General features: G+C 37.4%; 1 protein-coding gene across 1 annotated transcript in view; it reads right to left on the bottom strand.

Moving 5' to 3' along the window:
• Positions 1-27,204, bottom strand: part of CPNE8 (copine 8) — a gene marked incomplete at both ends in the record, with an annotated part of 121,852 nt that overhangs the window by 89,163 nt on the left and 5,485 nt on the right. The window contains 2 exons of the mRNA XM_082001146.1: positions 12,916-12,962; positions 20,665-20,705. Coding sequence (XP_081857272.1) covers positions 12,916-12,962; positions 20,665-20,705 — 88 coding nt within the window. The remainder of the gene's footprint in view (positions 1-12,915; positions 12,963-20,664; positions 20,706-27,204) is intronic.

The following is a 27,204-nucleotide window of genomic DNA, read 5'->3' as shown; positions in this document are numbered from 1 at the left end:
TGGATGAAGATAGACTTGCAGAAGACCTCATATTTCAATATAGAGAGTGGTGAACACCCTGTATCGTATGACCTAAACTTTATAAACATCAGCTCCCAAAGCTGATCAGAATCCACAAAAATTTGGGGAAGAAATTCATTAACATAAAAATCCACTGTTTCCTAAATAAAAATGACACCAGCAAGCAAAAGCTTGCTTATTTCAGATAGCTTTAAATATAAGGAACACAGTCCTTCCATTAGAAGTGTACCATCTTTGCATTATCCAGCTCCTATTTCACCTCAGTTCAGCTCTCTCTTCATCTCTCCTCTCTGAGCTTTCTGCAACATGCCTTTTCTTTCTTGGTGTTTACAGGAAGAGCCTCAGCTCTTGCCAAGCTGAAGTGTTTTAATTTAAAAAAAATTTTTTTGATTGACTTCAGTTCATATACATCACAGATATAAATGACTGATCAAAAAATATCAGTGTGGTAATTTTGTTCTTGTTTTAGCTGTTCTTTCAAGATACTCAGAAAACAAAACAAAAAAGAATGAGTTATTATTGAAATGAGTATTTCATTTTGTCCTACACATTGAACACATCAAGACATATTTGAATATGAATACTGAAAAGCTTTTTGACAGTCTGCTGAAAGATCATCATTAAGGAGTCCTCAAAACTGCAATTTGGGACTAGAGACTTTTAAATCAATCAAAGACTGCCAACCTCTTCATTGACAGGACTTAACTAAACGAATAAACATGGATAAAGAAAGAATAAACCTTTGTGTAACTGAAGGTTTTTGAGGTGTATTTCCTAAAAATGTTTTCACATTCCAGATGTTGAGCCTGTAACCTGCACAGAGCCCCCTGGCCTCCAACAGCAGCCTCCCTATCCCAGCCCCTGCATACTCAACATATATGTGGTATGAAAGCACAGAACATGCTCCACTGTCTCTTCCTCTCAAAACTAACCAATTTCCTTTTATTGCTTGATTCTTATTAAAATAAAATGGAAAAGAACTCCAGCCACATTATTTGTGTGCTTTAAACTCCATTACTGTCGCAACTCTTTTTTTCTCCTTTGAATGACTGTGCATGCATGCATTCAAACTGCAGGGAACTGACTCCAAGCACCATTCATTCACACAGGTCACCTTGAGGAGTGGGCCTGTATCTATAGAAAAGGACGACTCCTTTGCAAAAAGCAACTACCCACTCAAAGGTCTCAGGTACAATAAAATGTTCAACAAAAGTTAACACATCTTCAAGACACAGCTCTATAAAGTCTCAGGAAAAGGAACAATTCTCAGAAGTGACAGTGATGATTTGCATCTTTACAGAGTGTGCTTGAATCCTGTTCAGTACCTTCACTTTCGCTATGCTGTGAGATGTTCAATTGGGACAGTCTTAGTCAGAGATCTCCATATTCCAGCACTTCCTATAAAAGACAGAGAAGCAAAACTATCTTCCCAATGATCTCCAAATAAAAAGGCAAAGAATATTTAACCTATAGTGTCAATTAGCATAGTCCTTTGCCAAGACTTTACATAATTTCTTAAAACCTAAGTGGAACAATTCCCTGATCCCATTGGAGCCCTGATATCTCCTGCAAGAAGGCTTCTGAATATGACCTAAGGCACAAATTGTTTAGAAAGCGAGTTTACTCATTAGCAATCACTGTATTACTTCAGCTCTCCTAAGCCAAAGCAATAGCTATGAAGGGGGTAAGCATTATACAGGTGTGGGCAGGAGAAACCTCCAGAAGCTCTCCATAGTGATGAAGATACTGGATATTCAAAATCAAATCGCCAAGTCTCTGGAGTGGACTAGCACAGGATGCACATGATCCTGGAAACAGATCAGAACACGAACAAATAGTTTGATCCTTACTGTTTGTTTTAGATTAAAAAAGTCAATCTCTTGAGAAATGATCCAAGGTATTCTTTGAAACATTAGGATAAAGTTGACAGGCAGAGTGCTGTAAAAAACACTCTTGAACAAACACTGGTGACCACTACAGCCAAGTATTAATCAATGAGAGATGATAGCGGTGGCAGAAAGTTGGCATTTATATGGGAGTAAGAATGGCTGGAATACTTGCCTAGGCTAAGGGGCCTTTCTTTTCCATCTGAATAGCAGCATCCAAATTTTATGTACATTCAAAGTCTCCAATCAGTTTCTAGGTCAAATAAATCTCAGTGTTTACACACAAAATCTTCCCCTGTCAGCTGCATGCTTTATAACATTCAACAATATTGGAGCCAGGAAAACCTGAAAGCTGGAATGGCTGATAAAATGAAATATACAGCAATATCTAAGCATTTAGTACTGTTTGAAGGTATTCACTGAAAATGAGAAGCCACTCTCTGACACAAGCCAGTAAACAGCAGTTCATCAGACCAGGAATGAGAAATTAAAACAATGGGGTCATAAAGACCATGCATTTCACAGTTCTGAACAGGAGTATCTCTCAGCTGTGTATTTTTTCCCCTCAAGCACCCTATTTCTTCCATTAGCACTCTTACAGCAAACTCTCAAATTCCCTCAAAGGCTGGAATCAGCTGCATGAAGAGGAGATGTACCCTTTGTACTGAAATCTCATAAACACTGACCTACTCTAGAAGCAATGGGCTCTGATGTTCTTTAAATCCTCAGATTAGGACAAGCTTGAAGGAGAGTGAGAGGATCTTCAGTAATGTGGGACCTACACTTCTACACACATGGAAGACACAAAGAAACAAAGAACACAGGGAGCTGTAGCCTAAGAAAGTTTGCTTTCTGTTGCCAAAGTCATCATCTCAATTGAAAGGCACAAACACAATAACTAAATGAGCTCAGAGGATAACCTGTCAAAGGAGTCCATTTAGGGGCACTAATACCTCCCCCGACAAACCTCTGGCTTGACACCTTCATAAGCAGGTCATTTTCTGACAGTATGATCTTTCTTGAAATAGTAAAAGCAGTTTGCACAACAAAAGGATACACTTGACTTTGGAAAAGCTATTCAGAAGAAAAGAAAAATTAATGGCAAAGGAAAACAGATGAGGATCACAGAATGCTTGAGGTTGGAAGGGACCTTGGGAGACTGTCCAGTTCTACCTTCCTGTTCAAAGCAGATCAGCTAGAGTAGGTTGTCCAGTCAGGTTTTGAGTATGTCCAAGGACAAAGACTCCGCAACCTCTCTGGGCAACCTGTTCCAGTATAAGATCACCTTCACAGTAAAAAAGGTTTTCTTCTTATGCTTAAATAGAATTTTCTATACTTCATTTTGTACCCATTGACTCTAGTCCTTCCACTGAATACAGCTGAGAATAGTCCGTCTCTGCCTTCTTTACTGCCTCACATCAGGTATTTATAAACATGGATAAAATGTAAGCCTTCTCTGCTCCAGGCTGAACAATCGCAACTCTCTAAGCCTCTCCTCATATGAGAGATGCTCCAGTCCCTTTAATATCTTAGTTGGCCCTTTGCTGGACCCACTCTCCCATGTCCATATCTTTCTGATACAGGCGAGCTCCACACTGGACACAGCACTCCAGCTGCAGTCTCACTGCTGCTCAGGGCAAGGATCACCTCCCTTGACCTGTTGGCAATGCTGCCCCTAATGCAGCACAGGATGTTGGGCTTGCACACTCAATTCACCTCTCCCTATCACTCAGATGAAGGTACTAAGTGACTGGGGGCGTGACAACTTCTACAAGTGCATGAAAAAGCAAGGTACAGACACATGGCTAGGCAAAGGAAAGCACTGTTTCCCTTTGTTTCTACACACCCTAAAATGATTTTGAGTGGAAGGGTACACAGACACTCACCTCAGACAAAAAAAACAGCTTATGTGTACAGCCTTGTGGACTCTCTCATGAAGTTCAACAAAGACAAATTCGAAGTCCTGTACTGGTACTGGGGACTGAGTGGTGGGGTGTGAACTGTGCAGAAAAGGTCCAGGTGCAGCCATGAGGGTTTCACAACACACTGAGTTGTATTAGGGTTGGCACAGCCTACAGACCAAAGGCAGCATTCTTCCTCCTCTATTCAGTGGACGTGGGGCCTCTCCTGGAAAACTGGGTGTAGTTTGGGGCTCTAAACACAACTGAATCAACAGACTGGAGGCAGTTCAGTTAAATGCACCCTAAAAAGAAAAAGGCTGGAGCATACAACTTGAGGAAAAGCCAATGGAGCTCAGTTTGTTCAGCTTGGAGAAGATAAGGTTTCGGGAAGATCTATTTCTGCTACCATCCTCCATTCCCTAAATGGCATTATAGAAGACAGAGCCAGATCATTGACAGAGAGCACAATAAAAGGACAAGATGTGATAGTCAAAAGTTGTGACAAAGGAAATTACGAAGGGATATAGGGAAACAATCTTCCAGAAAAAGTGATTAAGCACTGGAATGGGTCGCCCAGAGAGTTGTGTAGTCACTGCCATTAGAGAATTTCAAACCTTAGCTGGTAAAGGCCCTGAGCAACTTGGCCTAACTTTTAAGATGGCTTTGCATTGATCAGGAGGATGAACCAGACATAGCAGATGAGCAGGAGACTAAGGAACACAAAGGTTCCTTTCACCTAAATTATTCCATGATGTCATATTTCATATCTCGGGTTTTAAGTTTTATATGTCCATTAGAAATAAAACTATGTATGAATTTGAAGGAAACATCACTTCAAAAGGAAAAAAAGAATCATAGAATGGCAGATAAATGTCAGTTTTCATTTTTTAAAACAGTAAAATATCATAAATTTCTAAGTATGGGCTGATAAGAATGATGGGGACAGACTTTTTAGCAGGGTCTGTTGCAATACGACAAGGGATAATGGTTTTAAACTAAAAGAGAGCAGATTTAGACTAGATAAAAGGCAGAAATGTTTCACAACGAGGCTGGTGAAACCCTGGACCATGTTGCCCAGAGAGGTGGTAGATGCCCCAACCCTCAACATTCAAGGTCAGGTTGGGTGGGACTCTGAGCAACCTGATCTAGTGGAAGATGTCCCTGCTCATTGCAGGGGTGCTGGACTAGGTGACCTTTAAAGATCCGTTCCAACTCAAACTGTTCTATGATTCCATGATTCCACAGTTCTTTCTGTCCCATCAAATCTGCATTTTTTTTCAGTAAACAATATTTCACTTTACACTCTAACCATGTTACACTTGGGAAATCTTTCATTTGATTTAAAATGCATGACAGAAGTTTATCAGTAGAAGATAAATATGCAATATGCTGATGATTTAATCACACTGAGACCAGAAGAGGCCCAACAGAATGCCCATTACACTGCTGCCTTTATCTCTCATCAGTTATACTGAAATTGTTACAAAACTCAAGAGACGGAATTCAGTGGCATTGCTAATTTAAAATAATTTAAGGAAAAGTTACCTTTTTTTTTTTTAATTGAGGCTTCAGTTTTTTCGTCTACTTAACTTTTTTCCAAGGACTACACAAATGAATCTTTCACATTAAACTAATGTAACTAATTACTTAATTGACAAAATACTACTAAAATTTGTCTTATAGATGACATTAAAATGCTGGCCTCTAAAAATCACCAGTCTACACTTTTCAGCTAAATGACGCATCATCTTTTTAAATCTGTTTTCCCAATTTCCTATAGCCATTTTAAGCAGAATAGGTTATTTCTATAATCCAGTCACTTACAACTAATAACATAGCTGCTAATTAATTAGTTCTCCACATGGTCTAGTTTCCCCACTAAGAACTGTGTAAAAACTTAGTATGGCCAACAAGCATAACTTTAGAAATGTCATTCAGGAGAGTAACAGAATGAATTTAACTCTTTAAAGGAAAATAAATGTTCAACAAAGAAAATCAAGAACAGAGTCCTTTTTCTGGATTTCCTGAGAGTGGAGAGTCTTTATCACCTCATAACGCAAGCTCTCCTGGTAGAAGGGAATTCTGAAAATTTATTTACTCATTTGAATTTTTATAGTGATCCAGCAATCTAGTGATCCAGCCTAAGGAACTATGAGGTTAATGGAAAATCATAATCTTCATTTTAACATCAGTTATAAAAAGCCTACCAAGCTGGGTAAGTCCAATATCAAAGATACAAAGCAACTATTGTAACTATGAGGGTCTAACCCAATCCTCTGCTAACCACCATTCTACATGGATTCTCTGAATGAATTCTTGCTTCAACTTTATGGCCATGAGTGAACTTGAGAATAATATCTAATAAGCCCTCTTTTTTGTTTTGTTTCTTTTAAAATTTGCGGTGTTTTACCACAATTGCAATAAAGTTATTCCAATAATTAATCATCCCCGTTCTGAAAAGTATATTCTTGTTTCTTGCCTCATTTTTATTTCACTTTCTTTTCCATCTTTTGGATCTTTCTATACAGTTGTTAGACAGAATTGTTTTCCATTATGAAATATATGTTGTTAATGTTGATATTTATAGCTGATTACAACTATCCTGAATTCATTCTTTCATTACAGAAATAATTCGAGCTTAAGTTTTTCAGTGTAGCTTATCTTATTTAATCTTTTAATAATTCATTATTTTTGCCTCTAGTCTTTCATCTTTTAAAATTCTTTCTTGAACTGTGAACAGTCAGAACCCAGTATTCTGTTAGAATTATAGTAAATGAACTAAAAAAAATGGTGTAGACTATCACTAGGTTCTTGGCTTTGCTCTAGATGGCTTTTGAAAATCTTTAGGAAGCTCCAGGTAACACTCTCCATTGGAAGCTCACTGCACAAAATGGTATATGAACACATAACAAAAGATAATCCTCCCCTCTGAGTTTGTAATCTAGCTTCACTACATGTGAGCAGAATAAATAAGAAACTTGAATTGTGGAGAAAGAAATGTGGTACCAATAAAATGAGCCTGTTATAGTAATGATTAATACTCTCAATCGTAATTACAGAGACTATAAGGAAACAAACAAAAAAATTCACAACTGCCAACCAACCCCCCTCTAGAAAAAGCATAGTCATAAAATGTTCTGCAGTCTGTTTGTCTCAAAAGAAGAATAATGTTTTTAATATATAAACTCATGCTAATTATCAGAAAAAACACAACATTCCTCTAACATGCATGCAGGCACTCCTATGAAACCTGTACGCTGCATGTACACATGACGGTGATTTGTACATAGCCCTTTTTAACTGATGGTCATACAATCATAAGTATATAAAAAACAAAAGGATTCCCCATTTTTCTGTGCTTTGGCTTTTTTCCATTAACTTTCCTTTCCTTTTGAAAGGAAACATGACATCCTTGAAAAGATGATGTTCTTTTACTCAAACTGTCTTAATTCCCTCAAGCAGTTGATTCTTTCTACAAATCTGCCAGAGAAACCTTTCCAAAGCACTGAATATCAAGCAACAGCAAAATTTATTCTTTCTTCAAAACTAGGACAGTATAGGCTTCTTCCGTTCCTTCTATTGAAACTTCTTCTAATCTGCTACAAACTACATTTCTATTTATGCCATGTTCCTCTGCTAAAGAACATACAAGCTATTTTGCCAAAGAAACTCCACTAGTACTCTAAAAAACATCAAAATCTAAATTCCAATAAATGTTGATTCTAAAACATCTAGCCTTTTTATTTTAATTAAGACAGCCTTTGAAATCTACAAAGGACACTCAAAGGCATGTCTTATAATGGTTAAAACAGTAATCAAATTGGTAGATGCTGCAGTGAAATGCTTAACTACTAGACACATGAGTAAGTGTCCACTTTGAACAAAATCAGTCAGATTATCACAGAATCATAGAATCATTTAGGTTGGAAAAGACCTTTAAGATCATCAAGTCCAACCATAAACATAACACTGCCAAGTCCACCACTAAACCATGTCCCTAAGCATCACATCTACATGTCTTTTAAATACCTCCAGGGATGGTGACTCAACCACTTCCCTGGGCAGCCTGTTCCAATGCTTGACAACCCTTTCAGTGAAGAAAATTTTCCTAATATCCAATATAAACCTCCCCGGTGAAACTCAAGGCCATTTCCTCTTATTTTATCACTTGTTACTTGGGAGAAGAGACCAACACCCATCTCACTACAATCTCCTTTCAGTTGTAGTTGTAGAAAGTGATAAGGTTAAACAACCCCAGTTTTCTCAGCCACTCCTCTTACGATTTCTGCTCTAGGCCCTTCAGCAGCTTCGTTGCTCTTCTCTGGACACGCTTCAGCACCTCAATGCCTTTCTTGTAGTGAGGGGCCCAAAACTGAAACTGGACACAGTACTCAAGATATGCTCTCATCAGTGCCAAGTACAGGGGGGGCAATCATTTCCCTACTCCTGCTGGCCATGCTATTTCTGATACAAGCCACGATGCTGTTGGCCTTCTTGGCCACCTGGGCACACTGACAGCTCATATTCAGCTGGCTGTGGACCAACACCCCCAGGTCATTTTCTGTCAGGCAGCTTTCCAGTCACTTTTCCCCACACTTGTAGCATTGCATGATCTTATTGTGACCCAAGTGCAGGATCCAGCACTTAGCTGAACCTCATACAGTTGGCCTCAGCCCATCAATCCAGCATGTCCAGATCCCTCTGTAGAGCCTTCCTACCCTCAAGCAGACCAACACTCCCACCCATCTTGCCAACTTACTGAGGGTGCACTCGATCCCCCATCCAGATCACTGATAAGTGATATTAAACAGAACTGGCCCCAACACTGAGTCCCGTGGAACACCGTTATCTAATATCTTATAATAGAACAGGAGGATATTCACCTCTTGGAGAAAAATTAATATCCTAAGTTAATTATCATTAACTATAATTTACCAATTATTTTTTATTATTTCAATAATTTATTTGTTTATTAGTAGATAGAAAAGAAAACATAAGAAAAAACAGTCAATTTGCTGGATGAAAACTCCCTGCAAGGTCTCAACAAGTTTCTGTGGACTTGGATGTCCATGGATGGACCCATGCAGTACCATACATGCCTAAACGATCTGGAGCAGGGACTGAAAAAATAAAGTTACAAAACAAATAGATTTTTACAGAATTAAACAGGATAAATATGTAAAAGGCAACTATGAAGACTTGGCAGAACAACATTATTCATACTGAGTGATAGGGCACCAGAATGGCAGATGAAATTGTATATGGATGAATGAAACGATATATGCACACAAGGAAAAAAAGGAACAGCTAAATTAATACAGAAATTAGGGTGGCTGAATAAGCAATGTGAGCACATACAGGGGGAAGTCTTTCTGTTGATAAACTGTACAGTACGGGGACTAGGTACAGCTCATGCCAGTATTTCTTAATTTCCTTACAAACTGGTCACATTTGCTATCTTGGGATTCCACTACAAACTTGTCTAACTGCCTTCTCTCTCAATTTGATGACTCAATCGAAACAGATGCTTTTTCTTATCTCCAGCATATTTACTACAGATTTTTAAAAAACATGAACAGAATTAATGAACAGGAAGTCCTAAAGAATGGTAAGGCATAAACAATTTTAGAAAGCACAGTGGAAATTTACTGAGGATATAAAACAACATTTGGCAGCTCACAAAGCTGGAAATCAGCGTGATGAGGACCAGTGAGAGAAAAGACTTCCAGACAGGTATATAAACTTAATTTGCATCCAATGCATTCTTACAGTAGATGGACCAGAGGCTCAGAGCCTCTCTCCATAGGCAGTTCCTTAACACTTACCATTGGTGGATATTGCCAGTAAAACTGCAGTTGGCTGAGTATTTTACAATGTCTATTATTTACTTAACATTCACCTTTGAAGTTCTTCCCCTTGTTTTCAGAATTAATACCCTCTTGGAGATGCAGAAATTCAGATTCTTTCAATGTATTATTTAAGGCTTCTGTAGAGAACAGTAAATTATACTTAGCCATATTTCAAATGTGTCATCACAAAGTAAGGGCAAGTAAATATTTTAAAACCAAAGCTCAGATTCTGATAATGCATTTGTTGCCAATTATATTAATTGAAATACCTGATGATCACACTGTAAATGAAAACAGGGAAACTGTTTTGAAAAACAACACCCTATTAAATTGAGAATGAAACATTTTCATTCTTTGCTGAGGATTTGGTGTGCAAGAATAACACTGGGTGATAACACTGGAATCTGTACGACAGGCAAACAGGAGTTAGTGCCCAGAAAACATCTACCCTTCACTAAATGAAGAGTTTGATTTAACTATTTCATTGAATCCATCTGAATAGCTTAGCTGAAGGGGGGAAAAAAAAAAAGCACACTGCTAGAATAGAGTGCTAGGGTAATTATGGAGATTATGAAATGATTTACTGTGTTTATGATCCCTAAGCATTTTCTGCAGTGTTCAAAAGAAAGCGATTAGGCAAAAGGAGGAAGGGAACTATGCATAAAAGGATATGGAACAGAAACAAGGCAAAGTATGTTGCCATGACTGAACACCATTCTTTAATGTCTACACATATCATCAGGGGCTTATTATTTGTCTTCTCCAAACAGTTCCAGGGGATTTCCACCTCTACAGGCTAGCAAAATATTAAGTAAGTGTTTAAATGCAACAAAATGGACACATATACAGAATTTTATTGAAAAACACAGTATTGGTACATTCATCACTGCAGGCAGAAAAAGCACAAAAATAAAGATATGAGATTACCCATCTCATGAACTTATCAACTAATCTTCTACCTACCACCTTATTTTTTACCACTGGTATAAATGTAATACACTACAACATATAAAATGCAATCCTGACTCAGTCCCTCTAACATGCCAACCTCTGAATTTTGACTGTCATAACACCTACTAGGAATGGGATTCTACTCATCAAACTTTGCATCTAACATAGTCAGAAGTGTAGGCTTTTGATCATCACTTGGAGGCATTTCTAAAGAATGATTCACCTGATCTAATGCAGACATCTAAATTAGGTCTGATGAACTGCCCTCAGGATGTTATCTTTTTCCATTAACTATAAATAGTTTAAACAGTCAACTGAATTGTAAATACCTATACCTAGACCTTCTCCCGGTAGACAAGATAAAGATAATTATGTCTTAAAAGAAAAAAAAAAAAGTCAGATTTTCTAGCAACTGCCATGTCAAAAGTCTGTTTTAACCCTTGTAGTTCCTGAACTGGCATATGATACCGTAACCACATGCTAAAGCCAACATACTCTCTAATCAGTGTGAAGATGCAATACAAGCAATAACATTGCACACTGCCCTGTTCAGGTGTTTTTGCTTAGATCAGGAAGATAAAATGCCAGAAGACACTACAAAGCTAAGGTGGTGACTCTCTTCAACCATTAGAAACTTGGATCTGTTAAAATTAAGAGTAGATGGAATCTTTCCATTGTCAATCTCCTAAATCACATCAAAATGAGCACATGGAACATCTTCTAAGTAAGGTGATAATGTTCTAATTTTACCATCAGGACAAATGTGATATGGTTAATACTTATTTTAACAGCTACACCAGAGAATTATGATAATGCCACAGAATTACATATGAACCTTGGACAATTAAAACCAGAATTTCTGACAAATTCTCTGAACTCTAGATCAGAAAAGGACCTGAATGCTTTAGTGATGATCTGGACTTGAGTACCAAACCGCACCAAGCCACCTAGTCACCTGAATACCTGAAGACTCCTCTGTTTTTAGAGTTAGCTATCCAGACATTTAGAACTCTGTGTATGTCCGCTATTTCTGCTAATTTAATTAAGTGTAGTGAATTCCAATTTAGAGTCCTCAGACTGACACTTCTTCACACAAATCATCAGAGGAATGTCATCCAGTAGGGATACTGAGAGGATGTCTATCTAGTACACATTCAGAATAACAGAGAGCAGGAATTTAACTAAAAACTACAAATTAAATAGCACAATGTTTCATGTATTGCCCAGTTATGAGAGTTTTTCTCCAAGCAGGAGACAAATTCAATTCTCTCATCTCGACAAGACTGAAACGCACATCCACCATGTTTCAGCAAAGCAGAAAATATGTGTCTCCAGCCAAATAGAAAGGATAACAAAAATGAGGGAAGATGTCTGGTTTCTGTAGCCCTGGCCCCTCTGCTGGAATTTTTACACAGTAGTAATCACGTAAAATATCAGTTCTGAAAACAAGAACATGAGACCTCTTTTCTTTTACAGAGGAAAAATAGTAAGATAGTTCATTCCTCTCTTGGCTCTATTCTTAGAATGCATCACCACAGAGCGGACCACCTACAGTGAAGAACAGTTCCATCAGCCCTCTCTGTAAGGTAGATAAACAGTGCATTTTATCAGTAGAAAGATGACCGCTTTTCCCCCAACACTGTCAACTCTTTCAAAGAATAAAATTAAAGGAAAAAAATTAGATGACTAAGTACAGGAAGAGAGTTCTAAGCTATAAATGTTCATCTGCTGTCGATAACCAATTTAGAGGTACTTGATTTAGTTTCTTAAGACATATCTCTCCAGTGTTTACACTGATAGGTTAAGAATACATAGTCCAACCTATGCATAACACCCTCTCTCCCTTGTTGCCTGGTGTATACTCTATTCAGCAGCACCTAACTTCTCCCAGACACTACAGGAGAAAAATAGCTCTCTACCACAACTATAGGCTAGTTTTGCTGTCACTGACCATCACCACAGTTGAATCCTTCCATAGATCTTGTATTGTTTTAGTGTCTTCCTCTCTTGATATCCACAAACCTTGTCCAGATTGATCGCTAAGTTTTATTTCATTTATCACAGGGAGACTGTAAAAGAGGAAACTCATGTATTTTCTCTAATTTTGCTTTCCCTTTTGATGGAAATATGCGATACAGATATGGAAATTGAGATTAATGTGACTAGGTTTTAAGTGTTTACCGTACGTAGGGCTCCCATTGTTTAGCATAGCATTCAGGAGGCTATGACATGCCCTTTTCTGCTTGGGCAAATGACCAGCCTTAAGTATACTCTAAAAGTTTATATATCTATGAATCTGTATCTTACCTCTCTCCATTCTTTGTTTCCAATGGCTTGTGTGTACAAAACACAGACTGCGAAAAGAAAAAAAAGTTTAGTCATTTTTAGAAATTAACATATTCTTAAACTAAGCGAACCGATTTTGTAGTCTGTTGTGCTATTGAAATTAGTAACTAGGACAATCAAGTAGTAATATGTTCTCCCTCAGTTTTCAGTATGCCTAACCAGATCAGCTACAATATGGTCTAGTTGTTGCAACAATAAGCTGATAAATAGAGTGGTTCTAAAATGGGAGGGAACACTTATGCTTGACCTCCAGCAAATCACTTGACAATCCTTAGCAGTAAAATTGGATAAAAGCAGGTCTTCATTAAATGTGGATGGTCTGGCTATCCTAGTTAATCTAATGCACAATTACCCTAAATTATGCTTCCTTCAAGAGATGAGAGAATTAAAATAAAAACAAATGAGGACCCTACTGGAAAAAAGACAGGGGAAATAAAGGTGAAAAAAGGAAAAAAAAAAACTTGTCAGGTTTTCTTCCTTAATTCCGCTTCAAATTATTTATATATATTTAAGAATCTTGCCTAAGCATTTTTTTTTAAAACTAAAACCTAATAAAAAAAAAGAGTCAATTGTTTTTGAAAGACCAAGCAGCATAATCTCACAGGCGTCACTCTCCTTACAGATCTGTTTTTCCAGTACAGAACCCACTACACATTAATCTGCAGCTTCCATCAGAGGGAATGGTGACAGAGGTACAGTGAGTATAATCAGGTCTTTTAAACACTATTATAAGTACAAATCATTTGCACTGAAGGAGTACTATAAACTTTATTTTCTACAGTCTTGAACCAGTTGCAGCTAACAACCATAAAGCAATTTTACCTGGATCTCCACTGCAACCCTCTTCTAAGCAATGGTAATACAACTAATTGAACACTTTTTTCCTGACAAATTCTTCTCCTGTGCTGACCATTGTTTTTCAGCAGAAGGTTAAAAATAACACTGTTTTGGGCTGCAGCCTTGAACAATAAAGGTAGAAGCCTGGTTTTGTTCTCAATGAAGTCAGAACCATTGACAGACCAAAGTAGAAATGAAGTCAAGCTTCAAACTACATTTTCTTCTTACTCGAAAGGTATTTGCTCCACACACACAAAAAAATCCCATTAGGCAGTAGCAAATAAGAGGAAGAACAGAAAGAAGTAAGTGCAATATTTTAGGTCACATAGGAGTTAAAAGTTAACACAATTCAACTTTTTTTCAAGTAAGATGTCTTGTAGAAGAAAAAAAGCTGTTACAAAGAATTTCAAAATCGTTTTCTGGAGCTGTCTGTCTTTCCCCATTTACTCTAAATGAAACCTTGGGCAATCATGCTCCTAGCTTCAGTTCCTGCTTATAGTAGGATGAATCCAAACAACAAGCCTGTTTTTACAGCACACCCTGGAGTAGACTGCTGAACTATATTACATGAAAAATGAACTTAAATGGGAATATGTGAGAAAACAAAGTGAAATAGAAGCTATGAAATCAGCCACAGAAGTGTCTGAAGGTTACTGAACTTCTGACTAACCTTTGCATCTAGTAAGATCTGTGCCAAGGTAACCCTGGGAGAAGAACGAAATGTTGTCAAAGGAAGTTTCCATAGATAAAAACAAGAAAAAAAATATTCTCTGGAAATACCCCTACTGCTAACATAGAATCAAGCAGGCTCTTGCAAACATTCCTTTCACTTTCCCCATTGGAAACATTTTTTAAAACTAATGTTACCAGTTCTGCAATAATGAGTATTTTTCAATTTTCAGTAGTGGTTTCCAAGAATGCAACTGTCTTACTAATTTTGAAAGCAGATAAAATTGTAGATTTTGTCCATTTTGCCAAGAGCTTACATCTAACTTTTCAATCAGAAATTTCTCACACCTGTAAGCCCAGTTGAGAACAGAACTGAAATTCATTTAGAGGAAAAGCAACTCTCAAAAGATAATGTACACTTTTGCTATTCAGGTATTTGTTTTGTCCAGATTTTTCTTAAACATAATCATTTTTCACTATTGATTTGCTGCTTTATTTTTTGTAGTACATCCTGGCCTGTGTATTAGAGTTAATACAGCAAATGAAGTAACAATTGTGCATTGCAGCTGTGGAACAAAAAGAATATTAAAAAATGAGAGATTTATATTGAGGAGAAGAAAGCAATAATACAACTGTAAAGTAGCCACTACCATCAAATTTTCAGAGAAGAAACATTCTGGTACTACCTTATCTCCCTAGTTTATGAAGCCAAATAAAAGAAAGCTATTAACAAAAAGACTAAAAAAGGTTACCATAGGATAATTTTAGTCTCCTACCATGGTTGATGAGATGGGAGTCACACAATATAAAAGGGTTAAAAAACAGGTGTAAAGTTACACCTTAAAACTAATGCAGTCTCTTACTCTATTCCTACTTCTTGGAAGGCTGCTCACACCTGTCTGTCTGTTAGAATCCTAGTTTCCTAATTCAGTTTACTATCATTTGGGGTTTTTATCTTTGGAGGACTTACAGCAAGCAATGCTATCATTCTCACTTTTCATTGCTGAGGCATTAGCGGACTTCTATTCCCCTCCACTACCAGTGGCTCCCCAGTGCTTCTAAAGGTATATCACTGGAGAGGAACCACCTCTCTAGTTTAGGAATCATTTACAGAAAACCTTAAATAAGGATAAAAGAGCTAAGAATTTGTAGTATGACTAGCAATTTTGTGATATTTCTCTAGGCTGCAGATGTGGCAGGTACTTTAAATATAGTGAAGATACAGACTAATAATAATAAAATAAATATTACATGAGATGATAAGTACAAGGTACAAGTTTGACAGTGATACATACATGGGCATCTCAAACTGACATTTCAAAAAAAAGTCAGTCCTAATGAAAGCTATAGAAAAGACATACATCCCAGGCGTTCTGATAAATACTTTGCAAATTTAGAATGATTTAAAATCAACTTCTATCTTTCCTCTAAAACTCACCACAGAAATTTTCAGGAAATCATCCATGATGCTGTTCTCCATTGGTCGCAAGATTCACTATCCTTAAAGGTTCTCAGAGAGACAGTTTTATAAAGACCCTGGTATCCTACTAATTAAAATAATCCATCAAAAACATCTTCAAAGTCATATCCAACTGGAGAAATGCAGATAAATATGTTGATCTAAAGCACTTTAACTGCTCAAACTAGAGATCTAAGGCTTCATGAAGCAACCAATTTTTTTTTTTTTTTTTGAGCAGAAAATAGTTGATAGCATTGTCATGAGGGAGGGGAAGGAATAAAGTGGGATAAACAGGAAATTCTTAAGTTTCAAAATTTGTCATGGAACTATATCCTAAGATGGAGCTGAACAACCAGTTCTTCTCTTGTAATGTGGAAAACTGAGGGAGCAATGAGGAAGTTCAGAGCAGCACAATGACAAGGAAGTTGCCTGAGAAACCCTTTTGGAAGGCTTTGACATATGAGCTCTTCCAAGGGAAGATACATCTATACCTATAGTCAGAAATATTAACATTTAGTAATTTTCAACTCTGGACACTGATACCACAGTATCAAATTCAAGGTATATTTAATGAAATCTTGTAGTGGAGAAGAGGGTGGAAGTGTCAACAATTATCACTCAGTTGTAAATTCAGCTGTCAAAATATTATAGTCTGCACCTTCATTTAGACATACAACTATTTGGGATATACTTATGCTCTCAGGAACTCCAGCCCAGAGCTTTTTAACTGTCTGACTGTATATTGCCCTGGATACTACTTGGAGAAAGAAAGATACTGTGAAAAGTGTTGGGTTTTTATACACTATACACTTAAAGAAAATTCCTTTTTAACTGAAGAAGGTGAAAACAGTTGTATAACTTTGTTTGCAGGCAAGCATTAGAAGCACATTAACTATGATTTTAAAATTAGACTGGACAAGGTCTGAGAAATTTAAAAAAAATATAGAGGTGGCACTTAGGGATATGGTTTAGTGGTGGACTCGGCAGTGTTAGGTTAAGGGCTGGACTCCGTCTTAAGGGTCTTTTCCAGCCTAAACGATTCTATGATTCTTATTTTCCCAGATAGTTTGGGCCTCCCTTACCCTACTCTGGTTCTTTCCCATTCAATGCATATACGCTTAGCCTTTAGCTTTTAGCTTGGCAACTACTGTTACATCCAAACTGCCCACGTCAGTTTGCCCAAACATAACAACACATATATTCCCTTTCAAGGAAGTTTTAGTGACAATAAAGTCAATCTTTTCCCCATGCTACCTAAATCCTTCTATGATCCTGCACCCACTTCTAGCAGATGCTACCATTACTCTTCACTGACCTGCTTCTATACCTTCTGGGCAGAGCTTCCTGAAGGTCCCTTTGTCCCAGTTGTCATGCGATTCTTCTCATTGTTACCATCTTCCATGAGGAGATCCTCCAGGGGAGTAGTTCTTACCTCTCCAGCCTTTCATATCAGACTCTTTCCATTATCATACTCAGGAGTAACAGAGCTCCACAAGAGGACATTCCGTCCTGACCATGGTGCTGCCACCACAGCTGCACAGTGGCTCAGTTTGGCTAGCCAGCACGTGGGAAGAAAATGATTCTACCTAACTGCCATTAGACAAAGAAACATGCCAAATTGATTAATCTGTATCTCCTTTGCAGGTCTTATTCCTGTCCCATCAGTGAAGCGCTGCTTTAGCTCATTCTCTCCAAGAAAACTGAAAAAAAATAAGGGTTTTCTCAAAAATATTCCTAGAAAAAATGGTCTCCAAACTGCAAAAACAGAACGGTCCAAATGCTACAGTAAATCAATAGGTACGACTTGCTTTGATTCCACTGAGGAGAAACCACTGTCAGTAAGAGACTTTAGTACTGTTTAAAATATTCCATAAACAAGGGCTATCTAAGTCTGTCCCATCTGTATCTCATATCTCTACATTATTTCTGTAACTTGCCTCTAGGGAGGCAAAGTGCCAGCCTCCTCTTGGCATGAATATTCTACATTGCAGGGAAGTGCTTGGAATTGGCATAAATACTAAGTAGCAATTACAGTATCAAAAAAAGGCTAAGCAAACCTCCTAAGAGAACCAGAGAAATCACAAGTTCCTTTTCAATTTCAGGAGAAGGCTGTCTATGTTGACATGGGAGTCAATTATATTCATGTGTGTGTCCCTCTGAGAAAAAGACCAGGAGGATGAAATTGGATTTTCGCTATCAGTATAATCCCCAGGTAACTGCATTAAAGTTTGAAAAGTGTATTAGAATTGGCGTAGTCAAAACCAATGAGACCTCAACATACAGAGTGACTCTATATGGTTCTATCTTGTATGAGATCTAATGGTTGAAAGGTCTAAAAGTGGATCTTGTGAAAGGGGTATGCAACTACAGAAAAGAACAGCACTTTTTATACTACACCCTTACCCCTTTCACTTTTACAGTAGGGCCATATCTCTGTGCTCAATTAAAGGATACTAGGAGCAAACAAACTAAACTGGCTAATAAAAATGCCTGCAGAATACTAAAACTAAATGTGCACTGTTTGGAGAGTACCCACAATCAAAGCTGCTTTGCAAAGTAATTTCCTGAGTGCCAATACACTATGAGCACTTCCAGAGCCAATGGTTTCCCCCTTCTCTCTTCACCACAGACAGTATTACTGTATTCCACGTTTTTGTACGGCTAACCTGTGACAGACAAGCCTGATTGGCAGCATAACTGGGTATTCACAACTTGAGACCAAATCTCTAAAGCACACCACCAATTTGAGTGCTTTAAATAAGCTATTTACCAGAAATGAGAAAGCAGTATGTTTTGAATTGATAGGCAAGGCTATGACACTTCAAAAATATTTCCATATACTTTTAACCCATTAAAAATACCACCAGTTTACTTCTCAGAAATATTTTAAAGATGGATGTTAAGATTTCTTTATGTTTTCCTGCCACTCTGTTTCCTTGTATACCTTCCCCAGCACGGGTCACCCACCAGCCACGATCGCCTGGGTTTGCCCACCTGCCCCAGCTTGGGCTGCCCACAGGCCACAGACCCTTCAGAGGTGCACTGTCTTTTGCATGGAGTGTCTCCTTTCAAGAATACATCGCCAGCAGTGCATCTGCAGAAAGTGGCTCCAGCAGTATCTTTGGCAGCTGTGTCTCTCTAGCTCCTAGCTGCTGCCGCTTTTTTCCTAAAGCATCTTTGGGCAGTGGCACGGTGTGCTCCCCGAGCTGGCAGAAGTTCTGGCAGGCAATGGTTACTCACATGGCTTTCAGAGCTGACTGGAACCAGCTATGACCGCCACAGGGTGGTTCATGGCCTCGTCCCACACAGGTCACACTGCAGTCCCCTGCTACTCAAAGTTTGCAATTTATGCCTAATACAGTTCTCTATCTCATAAAAACTTGAAGTACTTCTCCCTAATAATATTTGAGCTTAAAAACTAGACACCTCATCACTTTTGTTGAAAGCCACCTTGATTCAATAAAAGAGACCTCTGAATTCAATCTGTCAGGGGCAATAGGTCTCTGACCACTCTTCAAAATCGCTTAACCTAGACAACTGACTTTTTATTAGTCAACTAAAAAAGTTAGTAATATGCAAGACACTCAATTCTGCTTCTGCATGATCGCCCTACACCAGAGGCATGGTATTGCCTTACGTCTCCTTTTTAAAAAAAAAAAATGCTTTACATGTTAGGAATGTCAAAGGTACTCCTAACACCATGCAGCTTTTCCCCAGAAGTAGAAGCTTTTCCCATCAAAAGCCTATTGTGGAATCTCTCTCAAGAAACTTTTGATTAAGAACAGACAAACATACACTCACAAAAGTACTCAAATGTTTCATACTATCACATGACTCAGTGTTCAGGTATATCCCATCAGGACATGGTTACATGTCCAGTATATGTGTCTCAGGTTATTTCCAATGTCAGTAACCACAATACATGGTATTCTAAGGAAGAAACGCCCAAGCTTTAAAAAAGAAAATGAATTTACAGATAAAAAGATATAGAGTGTTGCAGGGGAGACAACATGACCCAAGACACCATAATCTAAGGACTAGTCCATTAAAACTACATAAGTACTTTGATTAAACATTATCAGAAAAAAGGAAATCTCTTGTGGTCTCAGTTCCTTGATGAAAGTTTTATAGAGTGTTCAATACAGGAAGATAGTCATGGATATCAAAAATCCCATCACATATAAATTCATGGACACGAGTGTTTTTTGGGATGCAGTCATACATTAATAAAATTTATGGGGAAAGTGTGTCTCCATCTTACATATCTGAAAACATTAATTCATAAACCATCATACTATTTTTTATCAGGAAACATCATGTTTCCCAGAGATGAATTAACTTAATTTTATTTTTCAGCGTTAGACTCTAAGATTAGCAGATGTACTAGTTCTAGTTTACTAGAAGTTTGTTTACTAGCTTTGAAAGAGATCTAGAACAACACATACTACATAAATAAATAAATAGTTTTCTGCATTTATTAATTTTAGGAAAATGTAGGTTGACTGCTAAATAAGGGACCATGTAGCTCAGGAAAGCAATACTGAATCAGCTCATATAACAGAAATTATAAGTGTAACTTAATTACTTTAAGTAATTCTCACAAAGACAATCTAAACCTAACTGACACTGAAGAAAATCACACACCTAATTTTTAATCCAGTGTTTACACATTTGGAATATACGATGAGAAGAAACAATAAAATGCTATATATATAAAAAATATATAAAAAATGCTATATACTTACTCGGATCAGATTTAGAAAATGTATCTCTGTCCAAAAGATTTCTGTTAAAAAAAAAAGATTAAAATAATCTTATTTATAAAAAATGGTGAAAGATACAAATCAGATACCAATGCACATATGTTTTTAACGATTCTGATTGAGAGTCAACTTAGTTTTCTGCCCTTCTAATATTCAAGATTTACTTGCAGTGAGTCAGCACTAACACTCGAGTCATCTTACATTTCATTACACATTTTGGATTTGAGCAAACTGTGGCGCTCATACTCTAGTACCATGAAGTGAAAAGCAACACATGACAAACACATTAAATATATATGATGGATATCAGGAACAGAAATACCTTTCAGTCACAAATGTCTAACAGAAATTAACTTGCTAGAGGAACCTAAACACTTTAGACTTTACTTAAAAGAATGGCTATGAGATCTCAGAGCCATCAGAAAGTATCTGTAAGAATCTGTCATGGATGAGTAAGGTAAAGAGAACGAAAACATACACAGGACATACAGCAAAATTAGGAATTTTCTAAGTATCTACAAAGTACCTAGGAATAAGTAGTAAGAACTAATTCCTTTGATATGCAATGCAGTCCCAATACTGTAGCCACACTTCAGCCAACGGAGAATCACACACAGATGAGGAGACTCAAATTAACAATAAGTCTAGAGAATCAGGACTGACCAGAAAACCATTCTGAGAATAGATACCAACATTTTATCATTCAAAAATAAATTTTTTTTTAAACTAAATTATCTTGACAAACTAAAAAAATTGTCTGAAAATAGGATGCCATTTAACAAGAAAGAGCTATTCAACTTAGGTGGGTAGTTTTAAGTTAGGTATTAAACTTAATCAACAGCAAAAATGCAGCACAGCTGCATATAGCTGGATATACAGCACGTGTATCAAAAATGGTTCTAGACATCACAGTAGACCACAAATTGAATGCAAGTCAGGAACCTTGTGCCTTTGAGAAAGAGGCATACTGGAATACATAAACAAAAATGCCACTTTAGAGTAATTGTCTGGTCTTCATAATACTGGTAAACACTCAATTCAAGCAATAATGTTTTGGGCACTCCAATTTCTTGCAGTCTAAGACAGACATGGAGCAACCAGAGTCCAGTGGAAGCAGAAATAATCAGAAGTCCACAGAATGTGTCTATAAGGGAAACACTGCAGCAAATTGAAGCTGATCTCCATGTAAACAGAGCAAGTAGGAACAGGTTTAACCCTAAAATGGATCTTCTGTGCTGCAGGCACAGAAGTTGAACTTTACTCTATTGTTTTACCATCTTTCATTGTTAATGGTGGCCAGACATGATGTGAAATCTCCACCGCTGAAGGTCTTTAAGAACATGTTAAGTAGCTACAAGTCCTAATAAGTTCTTTGATCTTACCCTGGAGTAAGAGGAAGGATTAAATAAGCAGTTTACATCCCTTACAGCTTATTATTTTTAATAATTTGTACAGCCTCTCCAAAGGTCACCATTTATTACTCTCATTCAGATCTAAATCACATTATTTTTGTGTTACTGAACAGTGCTGAAAAGTATATTAATATGTTGTTCAATACAGGTATTCTACGCAGTCCACTCAGACTTTAACAAGGAAAAGATACCGTATTCCCGATTTAAGTACAGCCAAGTCCACCTTTCAGAACAAGCAATATGAACAAAAAATAGCTTTAAAAGAATGTTTGGCACATCTGTTTTACTTACTTTAGCCAAAGTAGGCACTAGGATTAAAATTAGTATTTATGAATGAACATGAAGTCTGCACATGCTACTCCTTCAGAACTTCTCTACTTCATTCAGAAGTGGGATTTTTATATATGCATTTAATTATACTCAGAGAGACTGTATTCCATCTTAACCAAAAATGTGCAAACATAAATTGAAATATTAACAAACCCAGGAAAAATCAGCGATTACAAGTCTGTATTTGATAATGACCACTACAAACTGCTTTAAAAGACAGTACAGTAAGTTCTGCAGTATCATAATTTCCAATCCAAAATGAAAATTGCCTCCTATTCCTCTTTAATTATACATACCTAGATATGCCATTAATTCATGGTAACTAGAATTGTTTTTACTATCCCAAAATGAATTGCTATAAAACCCTAGAATTAGGGTTATATGAAAGAAATAGTACATTAAGTTTTGGGATAGGCCTCCCATGCTCACCATTAGGATTCCAAGCAATTTAATTTCTCTGCATAAATACTGTACAATGACCTTATAATTGGTATGTTAGTGTTTGTGACTTCAGATTCAGATTAAACCATTTTAATTACTATTATACTGAGCTAAGGTGCTTTGAGTTTTTAAAATATTTCCTACTCTTACTATGTTACATTCTAAGTTTTCTTCCTCTATTTTCCCACATACCTAAGAACATAAAGACTGGCCATATCAGGTACTGTAAAGCTCAGTCTATCCCAATACTCTTACTCCAGCAGTTCCAAAAAGTAGCCACCACAGGAACAGCATAAGAACAAGGTTAAGAATCTGTAATACTTCCTGAGAACGTTTCTGGTCGCCAACCGTTAGCTGCTCAGGGAATTCTTGAATTAAGAACATTTCTACATAGACAGTATCCCTGAAAGGATTGTAAGGGTCGGGATACCAAAGTTTAACGTTGTAATTCAGTCAGTAAGCGTCATTTAATCACAGTTTTGAACTAATACAGCTTGTAATATCCTCAATTTGACCCTTCACACATTTTACCATAAATGAACAGTATCTTCAGCAAAGTTTGCAGACATCCCTGACCTTCCAAATCATTAATAATCAACCAAAATAGTAACATAAGAACTTAACAAGCTGTTCAAGCAATGCAGCCAGTTTCAGAAGAAGCTTAAAGACTAGTGCCAACAGGAAAAAAAAAAAAAAAAAGTCTGATTTGGCCACTAAATCACCTAACAACTCAAGAGGGTGCTCAATTTCATTTGTGTATTTTCATTCTAGGGGAAAAACAATCGAAGTGCTCCTTTAAATATAAGAAAGCTGCATGGCACATAAGCATAGGACAATCTAAAACCAAAAGAAATGCTAAAAGCAAAAAGAGAAAGATGACCGGATATACTTCTGGAACTTTATGTAGTCTTTATTCCCTTAATAACCAATGGCACTTTCTACACAGACTGAGTGATACAGAGTGTATTTCTTTCCCTTTTTCCTGAGAAAAGCATTCTCTTTCGTAGCATACCATTTTGTTTCAGGAAACAGTCCTAGGAAAGCTCACAAACTGAGAAACCAGAAATATCTGAAACTCCTGTTTCTTCCTCCTAATCAAAGTATCAAGAGAATCAGACTTCTATTCTGACTGAACATGGTGAGTATATTTTTTCTATGCCCATTAAGCCTTTCAGATAAAGAACACAAAAAGAGAAGGAACTGCTATCAATTATGAGGAAGAAGGAAAAAAAAAAAAAAAAAGAGACATATGCTTTTACCTGGCGAAACACACACATCAAATACCTATAGCAAAGAAGCCTAGGAACATCTGTGCAGAAGGCATTATTCTAGCATCACAGATCCTGAAGGAATTCAACCTGCAACTGCCCATTCAGGAGTGGACCATCCAAAATGGTTGCAATACCACAGATGACTAAGGGAAAAACCCAAATAGGAGCAATGGCAATAACACCTACGTAGTCCAAACTGGAAAGCACAAGACAGATTAGAAATGCTGGGATAAAGATTTATTTTTCTGTATACCGAGAGCAATTTCCCCAGGAAAAGAAAGCAATCAGTTAATTAGAAAAGTTAAAACATATTCAGTTATGCCTTGCAGAATCACTTTGTTCACACAGTTTCACAAACTCCATAAGGATTTGTTCTCTGTTCTTTCCAGCTGGGACCTACAACGGACATCTAGTCCAGCTGCCTGACCACTTCAGGGCTGACCAAAAGTTAAAGCATGTTATTAAGGGCATTGTCCAAACGCCTCTTAAACACTGGCAGGCTTGGGGCATCAACCACCTCTCTAGGAAGCCTGTTCCAGTGTTTGACTACCCACTCGGTGAAGAAGTGTTTCCTACTGTCAAGTCTTTTGTAACTATGTTTAACATACAAACTTCTCATATGTATAAATGAGATACTTCTAGCTTCACTGATCTAGTTAGCAGTGGTAGCTAAACAGAAATCATTAACAGTCTATATTGCTTTGTACGATCTCACATACTCCATGCATTATACGTATGTTGACAAAGACAAACCAATGTTAAAAAGTAATATTTACTCATCTTGTTCACATATACTTTGCCCCAAATTTGATTTTATTTTCATGATCAGTATCTGAACTTCTGTAATTTTTTGTTTTAAATTTAATCCTTTGTTAAAGTCAACTGCTAAGCAGAACTCATTTCAATTCCCCCTTCAGAAATGACAGAATTATGGCATTGAAGAACAGACCACAGTAACTATAGAACTGAATGGTTTAAAAACGATTTCTCTAGTTTAAAAAAAAAAAAACAAACACCAAACTGTGTTCATACGACTGGAAAAATACTTATTTACACATTGCTTTCAACAAGTCTGAAATCCTTCATGATAAAAATGTGGTTTACTTCAGATGAATTTGTCAGAAAGGTTTTATGTTTCTCTTCATCTCTAGATTACATTTAAGTGCATGCAAAGATTCCTTGGTTGTGAAATAAAGCACTCAGCAGTTTGCAAACACAGAAGTTAGTTACCTGTGCAAAATTTCTTTTATTTTTTAGAAAATATACATTTTTAATATATTATATTCTCATACAAGCATACACTACTTTTCCCCCAGTACACCTGTATCACTCCATGGGAAGACAAATTGTCCCTAGTTCATTAAACAGTTCATTAAACAAGTGCATTTGTTTCCCTCACTTAATGCCACGTGCCTTTTTCAAGGAAGAACCTGAAAAAAAGAAGCATCTCCTCACTTTTTACTGTGCAGAAGAGTATCCATTCTACTACTAATTGTAACATAACTGTATTACATCCTAGTAGTCACTGTCCCTCAGCCTTAACTGGTATTACTGGACTTGCAACAGTCCAGGTAAGACGATGTACGATCCAAAGAGCCTACTTGAGTGAAGAGTCCACTTGACTTACTGCAGAATAATTTCACGAACAACTTTTCAGTTGTAGTGCTAACTTAAGTAGTCACCCTTCCCTAGCTATTTACCCTCTCCTGTATTCTGTCAGAACAGAATAAAAAGCAAGCTATTAGCCTCCACATCTCCATATTCAAAATGCCCTGGACCTAAAAGCAGATTAGACAATTTCTCAGAGTTTTATTTTCTCATCAAAGTAACTGGTTCTCTTAGAAAAGGCTCACAGGTGAGAAAACGGTGGCTCTCCTGACTAAGAGGCAACCCTTTCTGTTCAGATTGTCTCCACTCTCTGCGACACTAGAAGGACTGGGAAGAAAGCAAACATGTATCTGATATGCAAGCTTAAGAAAACATCCACAATATGTTTTTCATAACCTTTGGAGAAGTAGTTGATTCTTCCTGTTCACAAGAAGACACAGAAATAATTTGCAGCCTCTCAGTAACTTTCATTGTCAATATGTGAATTTAAACATATATTGGTTCAGGAGCCATTCCCTTAAGGGAAAAGTTGAAGCAAACCTGAACACAATCTTGGACTCTTCCAGTTTAAACAAACAAACAAAAAATCCATTTAGGAATATCATAAACCAGTTGAACTCTGCTTCAGCACCAACCCAATTATTATTTGAAACCAACAGAACGAACTATCTACATTTATGTTTCTATGGCTGGGCAGGTAAACAGTCTCTGGCTCTGAGCTACTAGTGTCGTACTGTGGGGGGTGGCACTAAGGATTGCTGGTGGTCGAAAGACCTGTTCAATCTAGTGGTCACTCACTGGTCCTTTCCAGCTACTTTCACCCAGCCCATCCAAATCCATGACTATGCTGTCCTATTTTAGATCTGATTTCTTTAGGAATGTATAGTTAATACAGTGTTTCATTAATGCATACCAGCATACAAAACTTACAGATTGTTTTTGCACAGTTGTTCTGAAACAACTCTTTAGAAGGTATACATCAAAGAAATCCTTTAGAAAGAAAATGCATGCCATCAGTGTCATACTCCTCATCCTTTCTCAGCCATTGCAGGGGTGCTGGTGGGTAAGGCACTGCTCAGACGGGCAGAGAAAAAAAAGAAAATACTACTACTACAGAAAGTCTTCGTAATAATACATTTAAAGTTGTTACACACTTCCTAGCACCTATCCCTTTTCCTGCTGTCAGGCTTTCCTTTATACCACCCTTCTTGGAACCCGAGACTGTGGGCTTCAGCTCTGGGAAGGTGCTGCAGTGAGCCACCCGCCAGTGTCCCATGTCCTGCCTGGGGAGAAGTGTGAAGTTTACAGTGGTGGCAGGGGTGGAGCAGGGGTCTCAGAGGGAGTATGGTGTTGATGGCTTCTTCCTCCCCAATCTGAGTATCCCCACCTCAGCTATTTTTCCAACATGCCCTTACATCTTGCTCTTGCTTCATTGGTCTGCAACTCCATTTTACGTCCAA

This window comes from Phaethon aethereus (assembly GCF_964289735.1).
Source record: "Phaethon aethereus genome assembly, chromosome: 1".
Lineage (NCBI taxonomy): Eukaryota > Metazoa > Chordata > Aves > Phaethontiformes > Phaethontidae > Phaethon > Phaethon aethereus.
This window is presented reverse-complemented; position numbering and strand designations above follow the sequence as displayed.